Source organism: Catharus ustulatus, chromosome 25 (assembly GCF_009819885.2).
Source record: "Catharus ustulatus isolate bCatUst1 chromosome 25, bCatUst1.pri.v2, whole genome shotgun sequence".
NCBI lineage: Eukaryota > Metazoa > Chordata > Aves > Passeriformes > Turdidae > Catharus > Catharus ustulatus.
Genome location: NC_046245.1, coordinates 3906460 through 3928986, shown reverse-complemented (window position 1 = coordinate 3928986; position 22527 = coordinate 3906460). Strand labels below are relative to the sequence as shown.

General features: G+C 53.9%; 1 protein-coding gene across 3 annotated transcripts in view; it reads right to left on the bottom strand.

Annotated features, from left to right (window-relative positions):
• Positions 1–12056, bottom strand: part of SCUBE3 (signal peptide, CUB domain and EGF like domain containing 3) — a 32408-nt gene extending 20352 nt beyond the window's left edge. For all 3 annotated transcript variants that reach the window (XM_033080129.1, XM_033080130.1, XM_033080132.2), the window contains exons 1-3: positions 11566–12056; positions 3310–3432; positions 2255–2380 (exon numbers count right to left, since the gene is read on the bottom strand). In XM_033080129.1, the coding sequence (XP_032936020.1) occupies positions 2255–2380; positions 3310–3432; positions 11566–11650 (334 nt within the window). In that variant the 5' untranslated portion in view covers positions 11651–12056. The remainder of the gene's footprint in view (positions 1–2254; positions 2381–3309; positions 3433–11565) is intronic.
• Between the last annotated feature and the right edge of the window lie 10471 nt (positions 12057–22527).

The following is a 22527-nucleotide window of genomic DNA, read 5'->3' as shown; positions in this document are numbered from 1 at the left end:
AGGCGCTGAGATGTGGCCCCGTGGCAGCAGCAATGCCCTCACCCCAGGCTGCTCCTGCTCCAGCCCTGCAAAACCTGCACTGAATGAAGAGTAACTGCCCACTGCTCTCTCTAGAGGCTTTGTGGGGACAGTGAACTCACCAGTGCCCTGCGGTGCCAGAGCAACCAGGACGCCAGGCTCGGGCAGAGACAAATCTGTGCCGTGGCCGCCCCTTGCCCCCTCTGCCCGCTGTGCCGGGGCCGGGTGATGGTGTCGGGCCGGGAAGCGAGGGGCCCCGTGCCAAAGAAAACGTCCTGTGAACTCGAGCGTTGCAGAGCTGTGGCTGAGGGGAAAACTGAGCCCCGCCAGCACGGCCCAGCGGAAACGCCGGAATAGCGGCTCAGTGACGGCACGCGCCAGGGGCTCCCAGGCCCCCTCCCCAAACACACAGCACGCACCCAAACCTCTGCTTTTGGGCAAAATGGATGGGTAGATGGATGTCTGAGCAGGGTGGGTGCCTTGCACTGTGCCCCAGCCCCTGGCAAGCACTGAGGGGATGCTCAGAAATATCAAAGCAGAGCAGCAGCTCTAGCTGGAAGTGGCCAGGCAGCAGAGCCCAGGAACACCCCACAAACTTGCTGTCTTGGAAAGGAGGTGTTGAAAACACCCTCTCACCCGTAGGGCAGTGAGGGCTGACACCTGGGCTGCAGCCAGGCATTAAGGGATGTCCTCTGTGATGGCAGGAAGCTCACAGCTTCCTCCAATGCTCATCCCAGCCAAGCTATGTCCTGCAGATGCCAATAACTCTCCTCAAATCCCCCTGCTTAGAACAAGGGCTTAATGTCTTGCAACTTCTCCTTCCAGCTCTTCTCAAAAATGAGGAGGCAGCCGTTCAAACCCGATGGCTGAAACGAGACTCCGCCGCTCTAATACCTGTTTTATTAAACACAACAGAGATGGGCAGAAGCCAGCAGGGCCTGTGTCAGGATGGGGGCTTGAATTCCTGTCCTGGTTCAAAAGGTCGTCCAGGGTGGGTAATGGAGGGGTTGGTGGACCCTGGTGGGCACATACCCTGACCTCTGTCCAGCTCAGCTGCTGCCCATGGCACTGGCAAAGCCTGGGCACAAAATTACTTTACTCTGCTTCTCTTTTCTGACTAAAAGGGGATGCAGGCAGATCGGGCAAAACACGTTAGGATCGGAGATGAGATGCTGGGATGAGCTAAGGAAGGGCTCCAGGTGGGAGTCAGCATGCTCCCCGCAGATCCCTGCTTGCCCGGCTGCTCCCCAGCCATCTCCATCCCCTCCCACCCATCTCTGTAAACACATGACGTCCAGCTTTCCTTTCTTCTCCTCGGGCTCATCCTCCCCCGGGAGAGGAAGGCAGAGCCGCCCGCCCGCGCCTCCTCCCAGCTGTGTAAATCTCCCCCCTCCCCGAGGAGGCTGCAAAGATCCCGGTGATGGTGGTTAATGCAAAGCGTATGTGTCCATAATCCCTTCCCCCTCCTCCTCCTCCCAGTGATGAGCTCATTAATGACCCCTCTGCAGACACTAATTAGAAAATAGCATGAGCTGCAGGCAGAGGGGAGGCGGGCGCCCCGTGCCCCGCAGCTCCCACCGCGGATGCCGCGGGAGGAAGCGGCTGCCGGGCTCGGGCAGCTCCGTGGGCCCCGGGGCTCCGACGGGAGCTTTGGCTCCGCCGCGGCCGGATGGAGTTTGGGGCGGTGGGAAGTGGCAGGGAGGATGCACGGCCGCTCCGTAGGCAGATGCCGGGTTTGTCTTGGCCCGGGGATTATTTATCCAGTCCCTTCGCTGGTTCCCATCCCCACTATATTTGCTATTAACTCATCTATTTTGGCAGGTGCAGGGCTGACCTCAAGCACGAGCGGAGCGAGCGGCAGAGCCCGGGTGAGCTGGTCCTGCCCTCGGCAGCGGCACAGAGCTGCTGGCCCGGCCGCTTGCCGCAGCAGGATGCGGCTGTGGGGAGCCTGTGCCTCACCCCCAGCAACTCCAAACCCAACTCTCCCAATTTTGCCTCACCCCAACCCTCCCAGATGACCCCACAGTAGAGCATCCTCCCTTGGCATCAGCCCCGTGTAACAGGGAGCAATCCCGTCTCCAGCGAGCCCTTGCAGCACAGGATGTGCCTTAGTGCCCTGAGAGTGCCACCACAGTTCCAGCAGGTCTGGGGGTGTTTGGTCTTGGAAAGTGCCCAGCAAAGGAAGCCAGCAGGTGCTGGAGCAGCTGAGGAGCTGCAACACGCCGCCATCCCTCACCTAAGCAGTTGTGGCCGTCGTGTGCCAGGCGGAAGCCGTCGTAGCAGGTGCAGCGGTAGTTGCCGGGGATGTTCACGCACTCGTGCACGCAGCCCGCGTTGTCTTCCCGCTCACACTCGTCAACATCTAGGGAGAGGAAGGGCAGGAGAGCTGCAGGGCTGCATGGGCTCTGCTCCCCATCTCTAGCATCCTTGCCACCCAGCTGGCGATGTGCCCTGGGGTATTCTGCTCTCTCTGCTATTCCTGCAGGTCCTCAGCTCCGTTATCACCTGCAGCATCCCTCCAGACTGTACAAAATCATCCCCATTCTCCCCAGCCTGGATGCTGGACCCCCAGCTAACCCAGTGTCTCACAGCTTTAGCTTGGTGCAGAGTGCTGGGAACCTCTTGGGATTTCCCAGGGTGCTGGCAGGGCAGCCCGTCTCCATGGCAAAGCCCTGCAGTGCCTGGAGCATTTTAATCCCTCTGCTATTTGTACTCGGCCCATCCTGACCCTGAACCTGCTTTGAGCAGAGCTGGGAATTTTTCCCTTGCCCCAATCCTGCTTTCCTGTTGCTGCTGCTGCTCCATTTTCTTTCCATTCCCCACTCAGCTGTATCTATAGATAGATATATGCCTATACCTATATCGATACCTGCATTTACACTTATATCTGCATCTAAATTGATATTCACATAATCTATATATCTATTTCCATATATTATTTTAAAATTTCTTATGTTTTAGCTGCTAACACAGTTCTGCAGCCTCAGGGTCAGAAATCCTGCAAGAAAATAAGCCCAGCTTTGTTTAAAACAAGCCCCAAGTGATCCTTCATGGGCATCTCCAATCATGCCAGGACACCAGCAAGCACAGTCAGAGTCCTCTCTGTCCCCATGCAGTGTCTGCAGCTCAGGAGTTTGGGGCAGAAAAGGGGAATAAAAGGTTTACAATGGGCTGGGGTGAAAAAGTGGCCTTTTTGCATGGGCCAGTGCTGACAAGCCACCGCTGGCCTACGACCTGCAGGGGCTGTCACTCACCAGCAGGGCACTGGCCCTGCCAGCAGCGTGTCCCTACCTTTGCAGTGCTTCCCGTCCCCGGTGTAGCCGGACTTGCAGATGCACTTGTAGGACTTGGGGGTGTTCTGGCAGATGGCATCGATGTGGCAATTGTCAGTGCCCTCCACGCACTCGTCAACATCTGCAAGAGGACAGGAGAGGGGAGCAAAGGGGAGAGCCTAGGACCTGTACCCCCTGTCCCCATGGTGCCACCACCCCAGGTGATGGATCCCAGCAGCCTCTGGCTCCTCAACCTGCCCTGACACAGCTGGTGACAGGCTCTGGGCATGGTGAATCACTGGGTCCACTCCCAAACAGCACAACCTGTGTCCCCTCTTGGACACCTGAGAATCCCTGGCCCTTTCATGTGTCTGATGATAGGAAATGCTGCTCTGGCACTCCTAGTCCAGCCTGGAGCCAGCCCAGGCAGAGGTGAAAGTCTCTGTCTCCAATTAGCTGTTTCCTGAGCCAACCAGGCACCCAAGGAATCGTCATTGCTTTCTATTCTTAGGTGCCAAGGAATGTGCATGAATTAGCAGGGACCACACTAAATAAACCTGGGAGCCAGGAGTGAGAAGCAGGAGGGGGAACTGGGAAAAACATTAAGGCTTCTTTGGGGACACAGACAAAATTTGCATCATCCCTATCGCCCTTTACCCCTGAACCCCCTTCTCTGGGTTGCAGTGCTGTGGTACCCAGGACATCATATCCGGAGCCCCACATGCTGGCAGTGGCTTCAAGCATCAATGCCCAAGGGTTTGCTGTGACAGGAGGCCGTGGGAGTGGAGGTTTGAATGGTATTTGGGAAATGAAGAAGCCTCGAGCACATGGAGTGGAGGTTTGTGAGCAGAAGGCTGTTCAGCTGGCTCTCACAGCCTTCCCTGCTCTGGCAGCCAGGCAGATGTGGCGCCCTGAAGCGAGCACATCCCCTCCTGACTGCCAGTGCCTGGAGATCCGGCTGCTGAAGGGGCAGGCGGGGCTGAGCATCACCCGCAGCCCCTCAGGTATGGGCAGGGCTCCCAGAGCAGCCCAGGCTCCATCCCCACGTGGGGAGCATCAGCGCTGCTCCTGGAGGGATTTACCGCACAGGAATAGAAAGCTTCTCATTGGGGAAGGGGGACCTGAGTCCCTCCAGCTTCCCTGTACCCCCCAGGAGGAGCACGAGGCTTCAAAGCTCTCAGCTGCCTTTATAAAACTGCTTTTCAGCAGCCCCAAGAACAGAAATGCTCCGGGAGCTCCCCAGAGACCCCAAACATCCCTGCAAGCAGCGGGAGGGCAGGGAGCCCTGCGGGACAGGGGCCACGGCCGCGGGAACGCCAGCCCGAGCCCTGTCCCGGCCACCCCGAGCCCTGTCCCGGCCACCCCGAGCCCTGTCCCGGCCACCCCGGCGGCTCTTTGCCGGGAGATGTGAGTCACCCGGCCGGGAGGAGGAGAGCTTTGTCTCCGCACCAGGGAGGCGGCACGTGCCTGCGCATTGTATAAATATTTACAGCCCGCATTCATATTTGTTATTTGACATTAGCCATGGCCCGCGGCCACCACGGCCTCCCTTGGGCCATTAATCACCGGCTGGAGGCTGACCCACCGCGGTGGGGACGATTGCACGGGGACCAGGGCCCTGCTCCTGGCTGGCACCTACAGCAGCCACGGCACTGGTCACGGTGCCACTGCGCTGTGGCCACCCCAGCACCCGTGCCGCGGGTCCCACGGGGTTCTTGTCCCTTTGGAAGCTGAGTGGGGCTGTTCAGCGTCCCAGTAACTTTTCCTCAGGCTCCTGCATCCCACAATGGGCTCCCAGAGGGGTGGTGGGAGGTTGTGGCATCGGAGCAGGGGGATGTGTGGAGATGCCAAGCGCTGGCCACAGTGTGCATGGGAACTCAGAGCTGATGCTGACCCAAAGGGCTACTGAATCTGCAGATCCTGGTCCTGGCCCTGCATGGCTGGGAGCTCCCCTTCAGGTGTTCCCTCAAACATAACTCACACTGTGATGCCTCGAGTCATGGGGCCAAGGTGACAATTGTCAGGTCTGGCACCCCAGGCACCCACCCTGGTACAAGGGTGGGAACCAGCACCCAAACAGTACAGACCATCCCTCAAACCCCATCTCCTTCCCCCAAAAACACTCAGAACATGAAGCATCCACCAGGCATAAATCACATCATTGAAACTTTCCCAGCCTTTTGCCAGGAATCTCACTTTTAGGGGAATTTTATTTCCTATTTCTTTTTCCTTCTGTGCTCTCAAACTCAAGACCATGAATGAACAACATGCATGAGGCACTGAATGCACCTCTGGCCCTTTCCCACTCACACATGTATAGCATCTTTTTTTTTTCTTTTTCCTTTTTCTCTATTCTGTAACTTCAAAAGTTCTCTAACTTTGGAAAGATTACATAGCAGCAAAAGTACAAAAGAAAACATTATCAGTTTTCCACTCTGTAATTTTCCCAAACCTAGAGTCATTCTGAAAGGTTACAGGATTTAAAAAGAAAAAAAAAAAAAGGAAAAAAAAAAAAAGATGTGTGTTTGTGGGAAGAGTGAATAAATACCCTCCTGAGCACCCCAGGAGCTGACACAGGACTGGCAAAGATCCCAATTTTAGAATGCTGAAATTTTGGCTCCTCAGAAATGATGTAGTGAATGAAAGTAAAACCCTCTGAAAAACTCAAATTTTAGCATTTTTGTCAGTGCAAGCAGCATTTTCCCATGAAGGGGAAGGTTTTCTCTCAGGGCAGCCAGTTTTTCCTGCAGGAGAATTTTTTCCATCCAAAAGCTGTAGGTGCTCTGAGCTGCTGCCACCATATGAGAGGGTTCATCTTCAAGACAAGTGAAGATTTAAATTTTTTTTTAATAAAAAAGTCCTTACTGATGTTCCTATCCCTATTTGCTCTCAGTAGTTCCTCACTGGGGTGTGCCCTGCTCATCCCCCTACTCCAGGGGACCTGCTCCATTCTAAGTCCCAAATCCAGGTGGACTTTTTGGAAGGTTTACCAGTCCCTCTGCAAATCTGTACCCCTACACCTCTTCCTTCCAAAAACAATCAAAATACACTGTTTTCCACCCTAACCTGCCTGAAATGAGCCCAAACCGGGCAGCACAGACGGGCACATCGTGCCTCAAATCCCCGGCGCTGGGGAATTCTGCACCCGGCGGGGAATTTGGTTTTGATGAAGATGTTGAGTCGCTTTGGGGACCGCAGATCTCACCCACGGTGGCCCCGCTCGCTGCCCAGCCCCATGTCCCTGTCCCACCGCCCTGGGGTGGATCAGGGCTCCTCGGAGGGCAGGAGCATCCCTGGCACGGCCGTGCCCGGGGGCTGCGGAGCAGGGCAGGAGGTTGCGGCGCTCGCCCCGCGCCTCGGGCCATGTTTTTTATTCCGTTGTGGGTGGGATTTTCCAGCGCTGGCTGTTGGGCCCCGTTCCGCTCCAGCTGCAGCTTTATTCTCCATTTCAAAGGCAGCGGAGGCAGACGGTTTCAACGCCACTGCCATTTCGAGCGTGCCAAAAGCGGGGGGACCGCCACCACCGCCACCACCGCCACCTCCCCGGACCGGCGCGCACCCACCGGGAGCCCGAGGGCTTCGAGCGAGGGTGGTGGCAGAGCCCACGGGCACCCGGCACCACCTCTGTGCCCGGCGGCGGCACACCCGACAGCGAGTAGGGGGATACAGCAACAGCTCGTATATTTTTAGAGCCTGGATTGAGGCTCTTTCCTCACTTCCTTATTTTGTTTTAAAAAAATAATAAAAGATGGTTTTAACCGTAGGCCAGAAGTCCCAATAAATTTGAGGAGGGGGGTGAGACAGGACAGTAAAAACTGGCCTGAAAAATCCTAAACAAACAAACTTGCCATCATTTTCACCCTCTCCTGCAAGCGCTTCAGCTTTTTCTACAAATTAATTTTATTCTTTGTTTTTATATAGGCATATATATTAACAGCCTGTCTGTATGGGGATGTGTGTGTAGCTGTTGGCAGACATGCGGAGTTTCCACTCGGCCTTAATGCCAAATTAAAGCTTTATAACTTCAGTAGCTCCTTTTACCAGGGTATTAATAACCACCTCAGACACTGTGGTGCAGTTTATTAATCATTTGTTCATCCAGGGAGCTCACAAGGGCCACTCGTGCTGTGCCTCAGCAGGACGGGCTCAGGGCATGGCCATGAGCAGTGTCAGCCCCTGAGAGGGGATAAGGGCCAGGACAGGGGAGGAGGATGCTCTGCAGGGCAGCCTTCTCTAAACTGGCTAAAGAAGTGTCATCTGCACCCAGGGATCCTGACTCAGGTGCTGGCTGATAGCTCAGAGATGTCTGCATTTCACCATGCAATGGGGACCCCCGAACCAGCACAGTGCCCTACCCAGCTTTCCCAAAGCAGGTGGAAACAGGAGAGGCAGCTCCAGCCCTTGGCCCTGTGGAATGATGGAGGAGGAACCACAAGTCACAGTGAAGATCTGGGGCCATTCCCAGCCTGCTGACCCAACTGTCCAATGCCCAGACCCTGCTCTATAACCCTCACCACGGGTTTTGCTTCCCCAAAGCTGTCAGTGACCCAGAAGAGGTTTTTTTATTCCATTCACTAATGCTTCCCACTCCCATGAGGGCAGGGCCAGGTTGAACTGTCCATCCTCTGCAGCAGTCCAGATCATCCTGATGGATCCCAGTTCCACCACCATTCTCTAGGCAGGAAATGTTCCCTCCACCTCCATCCCAATTCATCCCTCCACTTCAACCCAACTCCATCACCATGTCCCCACAGAGGGCTTGATGCTCCACACCAGCAGCGTGTTCATCTCCCCATGGAATTGTCATTGCTGTTGTTCCTTTGGCTTATCAGACTGACCCAGCCTTGCCTTAAAAAATGTGTTTGTTTGTTTTTTGCTCCGGGAGCAACAATCTCAAGATCTCCAGCAGGGACGCAGCCTCTCCAAAACACAGCTGGGCATCCTCCAGAGCTGCCAGACAGAGCAAACTTTATTTGCCATCCCAGGCTTCTCCTAAAGCCTCTCAGGGGATGTAGAATTTTGAAAGCGAAGGTTAAGGTCAACCATGCATACTTTTTTCCTAAACAGAGTACTCTGGTTAAAAAAGAAAAGAAAAGAAAAGTACCCCCAACTCCTGAGCAGTTTGGAGAGAGCAATACATCGGCACTGGAAGACTCAAGGTGTCTGAATATTTATACTCCAGTTGGCAGTTACAAAAAAACTCTTCTTCCCTCCTTCCTACCCACCCCCTCCCCTTTTTTAATCTCGGTACAGGCACGTTAGACGCCCTCAGTCAAAGATCTCCTTTGAACTGTGTATGTGAAATGTTTACAGTTTTACATTTCATATTTCAGCGGGGTGGAGGGGACAGGCACAACAGTCGCACACTGTGAATGCTGGAGAGGTAGGAAGGCAGAGGCCAAGGGGGAGGAGGTTTGGCGGCAATGGGAGGGGAATCAAACAGCATCTCCACGCTGCAATCGGAAAATTTTAGACTCCTTAAAAAAATACAGAAAAAGAATCCCTGGCGGTGTAGGCTTTGCAGGTGCATGGCACCACAGCAGCCCCTCATGTGGGACAGTGGCTGTGGCCCCGGGCAGCCACTGGAGGAGGGCTGGTGTCAGCCACGAACCATCAAGTGCCAGTGGGCTGGGCTGAGGCTGCCATCCCATCCAGAACCCTGAACTGGGGTTGTAGGAATGCCAGGGGCTGCAAACCGGGGTGCTGGGCTCTCCTAGGGAGATGCTGCCTCTCCCTCCACACCACAGCATCATCTGAGGGGAAAAGTGGTAAATCCTGGGATGTGTTCCCAGTGATGAGGGTGCTGCCAGAGGTGCTGGCACTGCCTGAGGATGGTGCAGAGCTGCCAGTCCCTGGGCTCTGCCCTCCCAGCATGCAGGGAGGGACTGATGCTGGCAGACCACAGGTAAGGGCACTGCTCCGCTGAGAGCAGCAGCTCAGGACAAACTCTTCTGTCTGGAAGGCTGTGAGATGGACTGACAGACACGAGGTCGGGACTGGGGGTGACATCTATCCAAAACCCAGAGGAAAGCTGGGCACAGCCTGGGGACAGGGAGTGAGTCCATCCCCGATGTGAATGTGTGCCAGGAGCCTCCCTATGGTTATTTAGATTTACATTGTCAGTTCTCCTGTTGAAAACTTCCCTACCCCAAAGCTGACTCCACAACCAGCCAGGTCCATTGGCAGACACCCTCCAGACCCAGCAGCCAGCTCTCTAAATCCTTCTTTCCCCACAGACTAAACTTTCTGGGGTGATTCAGTACAAGAAATGAGCCAGCAAGCCCGACCCATGACACAATGTTATCAAGACAAGACCATCCGATGGGAGAGGAGCCTTCCCAGCCTGTGACAGTCACCTGGCAAGGGTGGCTGTCCCTCAAGAGGACAAAGGTTTCAGGGTGATGTGTGCCCCATCCTTGGGGTATCACCTGGCACACACACCTGATGCTTTTGAGAAATGTCCTGCTAACATGTCCCAGACACACAGAGGGGTTCAAAGAGCTCAGTGACAGTCAGAAAACCCAGGAGACAGCAGGTTCTGAGGAAAGCCACATGCCAGCACTGATGCCCTAATGATGCCCATGAGTTTGGCCTCATCCAAAAAGGACCAACACCAGGCCCAGCCCTGCCCTACAGGTCCCTGCAGCCCTGTAGGCACCAACCTTTGCCTCTCTGCAGACATCTCCCCCTCCCCAGTTCTCCAGCAGAGCCCCCCTGGCCGGTGAGCAGTGGACACCTGGAGGAGCCAGCGCTGTCCCAGCACACGGCGGGTGATGTACCCCGGTGCAGGATTGAGCTCACCTCTCTCCACCCCCACTCCACCCCTCTCCTTCCCTGAAGGGATCTGTCAAGTCTCTGCACGATGGAATTTCACTTTGCTATTTTAATGCAATTCTGGCTCAGGCTTAAATGGAACTGGAAACCAAAAGGCCTTAATAAATAAATATTATGATAAGAAATGAAAGCAATGCATACACTCAAGATAATTTGAGGGGGGATAAAAACCTAAGCATTCCTTTCTGTGCCTAAATCATAAAGCTTTACGTGAAGCTGGACGCCTTCTCACCAAACCTTTGCCCTGGAAAATCTCTCCTGCTTGCCCAGGCTGCCCTCCGGAGAAGTCGCCTATTGTTTTAGGAACACTTTGAGCCAGATAAGACAATAGCCTTGAAATTCCTTCTAACTTTGTGGGTGACAGGGCTCGGGCGACCATGCGCGTGGCTGGAATCCTCCTACAAGAGATCTTTCATTATCCCCTGCGCTCCGAGATTTCATTCACACGCTATTTAATCTCACCGTACGCACAAACGTGCAGCTGCCACAACAGCACAGCCAGAGCCGGGCTGGAGAAACCTTACATGCTATGGAAAGAAAAAGAGAAAACCCCACAGATTGTAGAGATAGTGGTGAATTAAGGAGAAAACCCCCTTTGAGACAGCCAACAGGATCATGTATAGGGCTGTGTGTGCTCGTGTGGGCGCGCGCACTCCCGTGCGCGTGTAGAGAAAAAATCTGAGCTAAATATAGAGGTGCTATAGAAAAGCGAAGGTATAGATAGACCATACATAAAGCTCCGTGTGTATGTCTGGGAAGGAGAGCTCTGCCTCAATACGGGAGCTGTGAAACAGAAAAGCCCGATGTTGATAAGGATGGGACATATCTCTCTTTCCATGAGACAGGGAAAAGAGCTCCCTTAATTTTCAGGCTTAGCTGTGCTCAGCTACCCGAAGTTTCCTGCTGCCCTCAGCCCTGCAGCCAACATCTGAGATTCCCCCGTGCCGATGTGAAGTCCCCGAGCACAGATGCAGCCTCCTGGTGTTATCAACGCCCGCTCCGCCATCCCTGCCCTCCAACCCAGCCCGGAGCAGCCTCCTCGCCCCCACTGCTGCCGTGGTAGCCCCATCTCACAGACACAAAACCAGCAGAGCCCCCCAAGCCCCTCCAAACAGCCACATTTTGCTTGTGATGGATGCAGACTTGTTTGCCCACCCTAATTTTCTGCCCCTGCACCCCCTGCCTTGAGATAAAGAGTCCAAACCAAAAAACCCTAAAGTCTAAGAAGCGCAACTCATTAAAGAGTTTACAAACCCAACCCCAGTTCCAAGGCAGTAGGCGAGAATATCTGCAAGCGACATTTAAAATCCCCTCCACTGTTTGTTGTTACTGCTGCTGCCTTCTCCAGTCTGCACTTAAACCCCAGCTCTAACGAGGAGATCCGGCTGCCCAATCCACACATCAAACAGCAAACCTTCGAGCAGGGAAGATTTTCTCTTACCTTGACTGGCTTTATTTGCCAGCGTGTTTCCAGAGTGGAGGAGAAAGAAAAGGATGGAAAATCCAGCAATCTGCAAAGCTCCCATTGCAATCCCAGTCTGCAGGGAGGAGCGGGGGCAAGAAGGGGGATTTCTAGTGCTTTAAAGGAAACAAGGGGCTGAGCATGCGAAGGAAAATCAAGGGGAGGAAGGGGCTCTCTCCTTGCCGTGTATGAGACAGAGAGAGGGAAGGGAACTGAACTGATGGAAAAAGCTGCTCTGGGTTCAGTTTGGGGCTCTTGGTGTTGCTGAAGAGGAGAGAGCGAGGGAGGGAGACCCAGGGCAGTTGGAGGAAAGTGGACTCTATCGCCCTCTCTCTGGCGGCTGCTCTGATCCCTTCTCCTCCTTTTTTTTTTTTTTTTCCCTTAAATAATCCCAGCCAATTCCAGTTTTGCAAGAGCAGCAGCAGCAGGAGCAGGAGCAGCAGTGCTGGAGGGGGGAAGCAGGCGCCTTGCCCTGGTGCTGGGGACCTGGGAAAGGGGAGTGGAAAGGAGAGCCCCATCCAAGCAACGCCCTTTTTCTCTCTCCCAGCCTTTCTTTCTTTCTTTCTATTTGGCTTTGGTTACTCCTTCACGGCTCCCCCCCTCGCACCCCCAAGGCTGGGCTTTGCCTGCAGGAATTTACAGTCTGCGCTGAAGGAGAAGGGCCAGTAGCCATGGAGACTGCTTCCCTGGGAGCAGGGAGGTCAGGCGGAGACCATGGGCGATCAATGCATCAATGCAAAGCCCCCCGCAACCCCCAGACCCACCCCGCACCTCGCAGCCCCTCGGCCAGCCGAGGGCTTGGGGTGGTGGCAAGGGGAGGGGGGCCAGGGGCAGGCGTATGGCATGGGAAAAGGCAAGGGGTGGAAAAGAAAAGCACGAGGAAAAAAAATATATATAATGAAAAAACCCGAGAGTTTGCAGATGGCACGACCTGGCTGGGCTTGGTGGCTGCGGGAGCGTCTCGGGGTGCTGGGCAGGGGGAGACAGGGCCGGAGAGCAGCTCTGCTGGCTGCCCTGAGAGGTGGGAAGAGGACTGGAAATAAGGGTGGAGGGGGAGGAAAAAGACCTTTCTGAAATATTCAGGGGTTTTTTTGTTTGCTTGCGGGACCTTCTCACAGCCCAGCCCCCTGGAGCTGGAGGCACCCCAGGGAGGCAGGGGGACCCCTGCTCCAGCCCGTGACTGTCCTTGTGCTGGGAGCTGCTGGCACCATCTCCTTTCTGGGGTGTTCCTGCTCCCCGAGCCAGGAGAGGCACTGCCAGCCAGGAAACTGCAGTGGGAGATAAGGCTGGAGCCAGGAGTGGAGTCGGGAGGAAGGTGTGCAGTGATTCCACCTGTCCAGGGACAGCAGGTCCAACAGCCCCAGTGGTCATCCTGCCCACAGGGTCATCTTGCCCATGGGCTCCCTCCCAGCCTGCTGTGCTGCCCCTACACCCTCCTGAACCCCATTTGTTCTAATAACTCCTAAAGATATGACAAAGGGGGCTGGAGGCAGTGAGGAATGTCCAGCTAAGCCAAAGCACCCACAAAGCAGAGGAGGGACCACAGCCAGACAGAAGGATGTTGAGGAGTCCCTGGTTCTTTCCCTACAGAAACTGCCCTCATGGGACAGGGACCTTCCCTTTGGGAGGGGTTTTGCAAGAACACACCAGTAACCCAAATCCCTGGCACAGCCAGGCTCCACGGCAGCTGATAAGGGGCAAAGGTGCACGACTGATTCGTAAAGCTGTAAAAAATGCTGTACACAGAAATATTAATGTGGAGGTGTTTTCCTTGGGATGTTTTGGGAGAGGACCATGACCCACCAGCGGGAATGTGCCATCCCACTGGGCACTGCTGCTGGAGGAAGCCAGCTCCAGTCTGTGCCAGGAGCTCCTGGGTACAAAAGCTCCTCTGCTGAGGTGTTGAGTGGGATGGGGCTCTGGTCATTGCAGCCCACATCCTGATCTGAAGACATCACCAGTGGGGCGCCACCACCCTCCTGTGAGTATCAGATCAGCAGCTGTGGCACTGCTTTTCTTTCTGGGCTGGAATTTGCTGCAGAAACACAAGTCTCTTAAGGAGAGACTCAATAGAGTCAAAATGGAAACTGTGCTCTGGGTGACGCTGGTGGATCTCCGTGCCCAGCCACCGCACCTCACACCCCATCCTGTGATCCTTTATCATCATAACCAGAGGAAAACTAAACAGGCCTCCTTTTTTCCCCTCTAACCTATCTTCTAAATCTGGAGACCGATCTCACGGCACGAGGGACAAGACCTTCAGCAATGTTGATTTATAACTGAGCTTCTAAATTGCAGGTTTACGCATTAGTATAAACACCCATAAACCAGCCTTAAATACACAGCACCGTGTGTAATTAAAACGCCAAAACACCGAGCAGCCACGTGACAGCACGGGGGAATGAACAAACTCCTCGCTAGCGCCCAGACCGCCTCAGCAGGGACAGGTCTCTGGTCAGGAATTCCCAGTTAAACCAGTGCCTTGCACTGCTGGGGGGTGGGTCATGCCACAGGACCCCCATGTCTCACCCCTCCAAAAGGATTACAAAGTACCACAGTGAGGTAGTGGGGTTGGAGTGAACTGCTGATGTCCAGGAATTCCCAAAAAATGCTATGTAATCCTGCTTTCTTCCCAAAGCACACTGCCTGGTCAGGTGGCCAAAGGGCCAGTGGTGGTGCCAGGGCTGTGTATGCCTTGGTGCCCCTCCAAGCACAGGGCTGTCCCTCAAGGGGAAAGTCTGGCGGGTGGAGATTCCTGACATCACACAGGGAGTGTGGAGGGAGTGCCACGAATCACACTGAAATCACCTGCAGGACAGCCCAGCGCTTCAGCCCAGTGGCTCCTCACCAGCTCCTGTTGCTGCCACATGGGGCTGGCATGGACCCGTGCCCGGGAGCTGTCTCCAAAACCCTTCACAGGCATTGGGACAGCCCTGCCAGCCCCAGCCTTGTGTGTGTGTGTGTGTGTGTGGCAGGGAAGGAGGTGGCAGGATTCTCCTCCCTGCTGCCTCCACTCCCCGTTGTGCACTTCTGGGCAAAATCCATTTGCTTTGGCTTCATGTAGGGCCAGAAGATTCGGCCCATTGTGCTGTGGCGCTGAAGAGCCGGCGAGGAATTGTCAGCCATGCTGAAACGGTTACATGGGGAGTCATGAAAATTTACTGCACCACTCTCCGGTCCCTCGCCAAGAAATAAAAGCAAAAGATCACAACAGGCATTTTTTTAATTTGAAGCAAAATTAAAAAAAGAACGGATCTGCACTCAGAAAACAACAACCACATCCACAGATCAAAGCAGCTGTTCTCCTCTCATTCGGGGTTTTAAGAGGTTTCTGCAGCTACAGAGATGTTTACACAGGGAGAGAGATACATACATTGTGCTGTCTTGATGCTGCCTCTCCCCCCTTCATCTGGCAAAACATTCCCTGGGAGGCGATATGAGGTCATTCCTAGCCCCTGCCTTGTTTTCCTCAAGCTGCAAGGCTGCGGGGCAAGAGGCAATTCAGTTCCCATTAGCACACACACATTTGCACTTGGAACCCTCCCATGTACATTTTGCCCGGGGGAAGCTCGGGATGGACAGAGAACCAGCCCTTGCCAGCTCGTTCCCAGAGGGAATTCCAGCAGCCGGAGCTGCCGTGAGGGCCGGCGGCTTTGGCAAAGCCCCTGGGAAGGGACAGGAGCCGGGAGGTGGGCTGGCATCTTCTGCAGACCAGCATCTTCTGCAGACCAGCCGTAATGTTTCTGTGGCTTCCACCACTTTTACGACGAGAGGGGCTGAACGGCTCTGGGGAGCACTAATGGACTGTAAAAGGCTTTTTCCCCTCTGCCTCCTTGGCTCCAGCCCAATTCCGAGCGGCAGTGAGCCCCACTCCGGTGCTTGCGCAGGGACGGAGGCCGTGGGAACGCGCCAGGGCAGGCTCTGCCTTCACCTCTTGGCATCAGCACCTTGGTCCTGCTGCTCCGTGGGCAGCACCCGCTTTGGCAAGCACATGGGTTCTGGCTGTGAGCCAGCAACGATAAAAGCCTCCGACAGGATTCTCCCCATCTCTAGCATGGATTTAATGCCATGTGCTAGGAACGAGCTGCATCTTCAGCTCTGTGTGCCTGTGTGATGCTGAGCCAAGAGCAGTTTCTGAGGCTGCACAAGAAGCTGCTGAGAAGCAAAAGTCCCCGAAGCCCTTAGGGCTTGCAGAAGCAGCTATTGAACCAGGCAGGGATGGTGCAGGCAGAAGAGGGAACCAGATTTCCCTTTCCCTCCAGTCCACGAGAACCAGAGGGTCAATGCTGCCAGCCCAGGGCAGGACTCCCCCTCTTTGCTGGACCCAGCACTTGTGGGGATGGATCCCAACCCTGAACACTGGAAGGTGCTGGCTCAAGAAAACAGCAGCCCAGACATTTCAATGCCCCAGCGAGGGCTGTGGTCTACAACTTGGAACAGAATAGACTATTTTTAAAAACCAAGAGGAAAACACAGTATTCCCAGTAACACGCCAACAGCCCAGGCTCACGCGGCTCAGCCGGTCCCCAACACTCGTCCCTCATTTTCCCAGCCTACAGTTTGATCCAGATGCCTCCAAGGTGGATAAAAAAGCACCAGGTCCCACTAAATGACTGCCTGGCACCTTGTGACAATTTTTTTCCAGAGTCATGGGGCTTCCCAAAACGCTGCCTGCGAAAGGCCTTGTTTGTAATTCCCAGTCTGCAGCAGGAGAAGGTGACACACGCTGAGGTGAAGTGACTTACCCTGGCGTCACCGGGAAGGTCGATGGCAACGCCAGGAATAGCCCTGTTCGCAGTTAACCACTAACCACACTTATCCCAGAATAAGGGTCCCTTTTTCCAGCTGAATTTATAACAGCTTTCCAAGTGACATAAGGTCTTACAGAAATAGGCAGGCTTTTATTCCAGAATAATTACTGGGAGATCGGACTGGAGCGTGTATAATTACACCGGTGTCGCTGCTGCCGGTGAGTCGGACCCTGTGCCACTGGGAGACAGCTTTAATCCCATCCTGCTTTTCCATGAGCACATGTACGTCAGCTGGGAGATCATCAGGATGTGGGTGGAGAAGGAAAGGGGCTTTGGGTAGAAAGGAAAGTGATGCATCACTCTCTACAGATCTGTTAATCACATTTCCCATAGAAGATGATAAAAGGTCTTCAGCTACTGAAGTCAAAAGGAGTCTTTTGGGATGTGCTGGGTCACACCTCACATGGACTCAGCAATGCTTGGTGCATATGCTTTGAGTCAGACACAGCTTTGGAGCAGGTGGGTTTTTTAAAATACATTTTATGTCCCACACTGGTAAAATCAAGCTCTGAGTCCAGGTCGAGGCCTGAAACACATTTCTGACAAAAGCTGTGGGAACACATCAGAGGAAAACATCCTTTGAAAGTAACCCCATCATTTATCAGGTGCTGTGATTGTGCATTGGCAAGAATGGTGCCTCCAGGAACGGGGCTGTGGGGGGCTGCTCTGCTGCCCGCAGCCGTGACAAGGCAGGGGTTAACTGTGACACCACGGGAACTCCAGGATCCAGACACACATGTTTAAAAGTAGCACTTCTCTCCTTAAAATAGTTTATGGATCTTACTTGGGGATAAATCCAACACCCTGGAGCAGAAGGAGACCTATTAATTCCTGAGTTTTTTCACGCCGTAGTAAAGCAGCGGTTTTATTTGCCCGCCTTGTGTAAGATGTCAGTCATTTTCCCACTTGCATTTCCATCTACAATTTAACAAGGCAGCAGTTTATTTCCAGAAGCCCCGGCCAGACCCCAGCCAACTGCGTCAATATTTTGTTGCTTACACAAATGCCACCATTAAAGTCAATACTGCGTTCCGGGGGAGGCTTTTTCCCTTTCTTTTTTATTAGATGATGCATGTACAGCTCTGGAAATATGGGAGGGTAAGAGCAGCCTCTCTGAGCTGTATCTGGTGCAGAGGCACGGGCACACCGCTCAGGGCACTGACCTGACCAAAGGCATTTACTAATTAATTCATTCTTCCAAGAGACTTAACTGCCTCTTGCCTTTGGAAACCAAGGCAAAACCCGAGCCAAATCCAGAGGCTGTCAGAAAACATGGAGAGACCCTTATTGAGTGCAGAACACTCCAGAGGAGGGAGCTGGCTGGTGCCAGCCGCGGAGCCGACGGGGGCAGGCGTCCAACTCAAACCGGCCGCTGTGTTCTCCTGCACGGCTCCTCAGGGCCACTTTTGGGACAGGGGAGAGAGGCAGAGCTTGGCTGTGCCAGGGGCTCCCCAACTTCCTCAGCCTCCTCCCACAGCACTGCTTTGGGGTGTCTTTCCTGTGCTGCAGCAGGTCACCATGGCTGACCACGGCTGGCGTGTCTGAGGGATGCTCCTGCAGCCCGCGCTGTCGTGTTGCCTTTGGCACGCTCTCCCAAAAACCCTCAGAGGTTTTCTGGTCCAGTATGAGCTCATCCCTCTGCCCCAGGCTCTCAGGGCACCCCCAGCACCTCCCTGAATCCACACCCACCCACCCCCTCAAAAGCTGGGGGGTTTTAACCCTACACACAACTTGATAAAATCCCAAGGGGATCAAGGAGAACCCAAAGAACAAGGGGCTGACAGCCCAACCAGCTGGGGAAGCCCTGCAGGATCTCCTTCCTAATTCCTGCATCAGACCACTTTCGCATGAGAACAGAGCGGCCTTAGTGTGTCAACAAGCCCTAAATGCCCAAGGGCAGCTGGAAGTGAGATGACATTATTTTTTTTATTTAAAACGGACTTCTTAACCTACAGGAAAGTAAATGTTCTTCTAGGATGGCCAAGAAAACCACACTGGGATTTTCCAAATGGGCATGACTGACTGTTTATGAGTGGAGGCTTCCAAACTCAGGAATAAATGGCTTGCTCTCAGCAGGTTTTCCTTTCTATATTTACCCTCACCTGAAATGAACATTATTGCACACTGCAACACTTATTCCCTCTGATCAGGGGAGCGGGTGAAGAACTAACCAGCCACAACATGTCAAATAAATTGTTAATCTGGTGTTTGCACGGGCAGGGGGAGGAGGGAGTCCCCTGGGTTTGGGGCAGGCCCCAGGTCCTGCTTACAACTCCCATCCCAGCTCTGCAGGAATGCTTTGCTTGCCTGCTGCTGCTCCTGGCTGCTGAGAGATGGAGCTGGGCCCTTTGTGGAGCTGATCCATTGGTCCCTGAGAGGTCTCCAGCCCTGTGGCACCCAAACAATCCTGATCTGGTGGAAAAAGGTGGCATCTGGTGCAAGGACCTGCCTAAGGCTGCATGAGAAGACTTTTGAAGAGCAAGGAAGTGCATCCAGATCGCAGGTGTAGGTTCAAGCATTAAATAACCATCCATCTCCACAAGTTCCAGGTTTCACACTGGGTGTTTCTCTGCCTGCTCTCAAGGTGGGAAGTCCCTATGGATGCAAAGGGGTGGTGCCTCCCAGGGACAGGTCCCCTGCAGGAACAAGCTGTCCTGCTGATGTGCAGCTTGGCCATAAAAGACCTAGAAGTTTCCTTGAAAAGGGGCTGGGGGCTAGCCATTGTGAACCAAACCTCACCATGAGGCTGGTCACTCAACTGTAAAATCTCTCCTAATCCAAGCCTGGGGAAAGGAGAGGACAGGGAGATCACCTGCCTCTCCAGGATGTTGCCCACATCACATGGCTCCCTGGGTCATGCTCACACCCACCACCACCTTCAAATCTGGGCTTGACCTCCCATTTACCTTGAAGTTCACTAACTAATTGTGCCATCCACTCTGGCACGCCAGCCAGAAAAGGGGCTCACATCACCCCAGGAAGAACAGGGGGGATTAATCCCCCATGGTAGTGGGGGAAGTTGATCAGTCATTAGTGTCTGCAGGTGCCAGGGACACTTGGATGTGGGCAGCAGGGATGAAACAGCCTTGTTGTGCTCACAAGGCTTCCATGTACTCATGCCAGACAGGACCTGGCTTTTTTTTTTCCCAGCAGAAAGTTTTCACTTTTGGAAAAGTCTGTCCTTGTCAGAATAGCTGAGCAAACCTTCCCCAGCCAGCCATTCCAAGAGAATTTGTGTTAATCCAGATTAACAAGCATAAAGCAATCTAGATAAACCGCATTAAGCCAAGAACACCTTTGAACTTTTTTTTTTTTGGGATCACAATCCCTCCCCGAGCGCTGTGTGTGGTTTGGGCCTCCCCATACCTCCAGTTTCCCCAGAGCTGAGCTCTCCACCGAGCCACAATTAAGTCAAGTCAGCAAATACAAAGATTATCCAGAGGCAGCAGCACCAGCAGCAATGCAGTGCTTTGCACAGGGAGCCCAAACCCAGCTTTGGGTGTGGAGGTGTCCAGTGGGGTGAGATGGCATGAGAAGCATCTCCCAGCTCCAGCACAACTCTCAGTCACAATGCCTGGGCTGCCAAGTTGCAATGTGAGCACGAACCAAACCCCTGTAAGCCTCAGTTTAGCCAGCCCATCCCCTAAACACACAGATGACAGATTGGACTGGAACACCCCAAGACGGGGCATTGCCCACAGGAGGCTGGACAGGACAGGGGGTGGTTTGCTCCAAGGGGCTGCTCCCCATAGCTCAGACATGGGCACTGTGACTGAGGTGGAAACAGCCAGTTCATGTCATGGGATGTGTCACAGGAAAGGTCATGCCCCACCTGAGGAGCAGGGCATTGACAGACCCTGGTGAAGCATGTGGTGTGTCATGGGCACATACACACCTTGCATGCCCACGCCAGAGCAGCACGGCAGCAGGCACTCACTTCTCCAGAGGACTCCCAAACAAAATCAGTGATTACAGCAAACCCGACCACAAGATATCCTCTCACCTGGACAAGGTGTAAAATACCCCTTCACATGCTCGCTGGGACACTGGGAGCTCCTCAGGATCCAGCTGTCTGCCCACGTATTTGCACCAGCATCCAGCACGGGAACAATCCAAACCTTGTCTGGCGCCCAGGAGCTCCTGCAAAAATAGCTTTCCTGGCGGACTGGGCAGAGGAAAACTCCAGTCTTCCCCTGCTCTCCCCTCCACACCCTCCCAAAACACCTGCTAATGCTTTCTGCCCTCCACCCCCATTGCCTTCCTCCTGTAAGGCCAATTTCCAAGAGCTACAGATGCAGCTGCTAGGCTCCAAATTCCCTCCCGTTTTGGAAGTGAGGGCTGTGACACCACCAGGGCTCTGCCTCTCCTGTTGGGACGGGGTTTGCTTTTTCACAGAGAGCTTTCTGCGGCTGCTCAGCACAGCAACTCACAGCTCAGGGCACTGTGCCTCACTCCCAGGTGATTTGGATCGGGACACACCAGGAAGTTTGCTTTCACCTCCTCTGTCGGCGCGTGGGCGTGCAAACAGTGACCAGTTTCTCCGCTGGTTCCACTCCTTTAAATGGGGACTTTCATATTCATCAGGCTTGGAAAAACATTGCCATCTTTTAAACAAAAAATCCATTTCCCCTTCCATGGGGAAGGTATTTCTGTTTGCACTGGCAGGCTCTCGCCCTGGCCGCGCCCAGCACGGTCATAATGGTGGGGCTGCAAAAGTGTGGCCATTCCACAGGTGAGGAAGGTCCAGCCATGGAGCTCTCTCTGCTCCTGCCAGGAAAATGGAGCCTTCTTGGAAAGCTGAGCCCTCCACACAAGGCTGGTTTAATTTCTTAGGGAACTTGCTTCAAGCAGGGCAGAGGAGACTTGTGTGGGCTCTCCACAGCCCCTCATCAATAAGGCAGATTTGCAGCCCAAACGATCCTTTTCCAATGTGATCACCAGGGTTGCAAATTTCTGAGGTGATAAAAGGGCAAATTGGAAATCTCCTTGTGGAGTTTGCTGCCCAACACTCCAAGCGCTCAACCTGAAAGACTCAAAATCCCAATTTCCTCTGCTGGGATTTCAGCTAGATGACTTGGCTAAAATAAATGAGATTAATCTAATCAGAGAGATGGATGGAGCTCATTAAAACACTAGATTAAAAGAACCACCCAGCCCTATTACCAGTGCTCCCGAAGTCCTCTGCCTTTGCGGCAAGTTAAACCCACTCAGGAATTAGATTGCCTTGCAGAAATCTGCAGGAAATGCATTAAAAATACATTCTGCTATTACAATCCCTCATGTCACCAGTCACTTGGGAAAGGAAATTAATGCAGGGCAAATGCATATATATTTAAATACTTACAATTGCCTCCTCTGGGATCAGGATTTATAGGCTGGAAGCAACGGGCCCTGCTCTGAAACAGAGACAAGAGCAAACTGCAGCCCCCTCAGGAGCTGTGCTGTTCTACTCTCTATAAATGCTATTTCCCCATCTTCAGCTTCCTCATGGCAAGCTGAGGATCAGAAAAGGGTGTGGCACTGCACAAAGCTGCACAAGGAGCACCGAGGGAAATTCCTGGGCAGGATTTGGGCCAGGCAGGTCTCATGATGAGCTTTACTGGTTTTGTTTCTCATGCCCAGTTGCTTTCCCACTCACAAGCTGTCCCCACGCTTCTGAGCAGCTGCCCCATCCCCATCCCCATCCCCATCCCAGCCCCATCCCATCCCCATCCCCATCCCCATCCCCTGTCCCTGCCCTGTGGCCCTCAGGGCTCTGTAATCCCTCAGTGCCGCAGGTGCTGGCTGGCAGCTGTCATGGATGCTGAGGAAATAAATTAAGAAGGGTGGAAAACTGCTGCGAGGGAGAAAAAAAGGCAAATTGTTTATTGGCACACAAGGGTGTGCCAGGGTTTGTGGATTTGCCCTGTGAAAGATTTAACCCCAATCCCAGCGAAGTGCAGGAGAGGTTACAGCAGGTGACTGGAGTCAGGCCCTTCCTTCTGGAAAGGAAAAGGGACAAACTCAGAGGAATGAGGGAGGAGGAAGGATGCTACGGTGGCTACACGGCCAGCAGCTCTCCCTGCTGCTCCCCGACACCTCTGGAGTGCGATGGCAGGGTCTGGGTGCGATGGCAGGGCCGGGGTGCGAT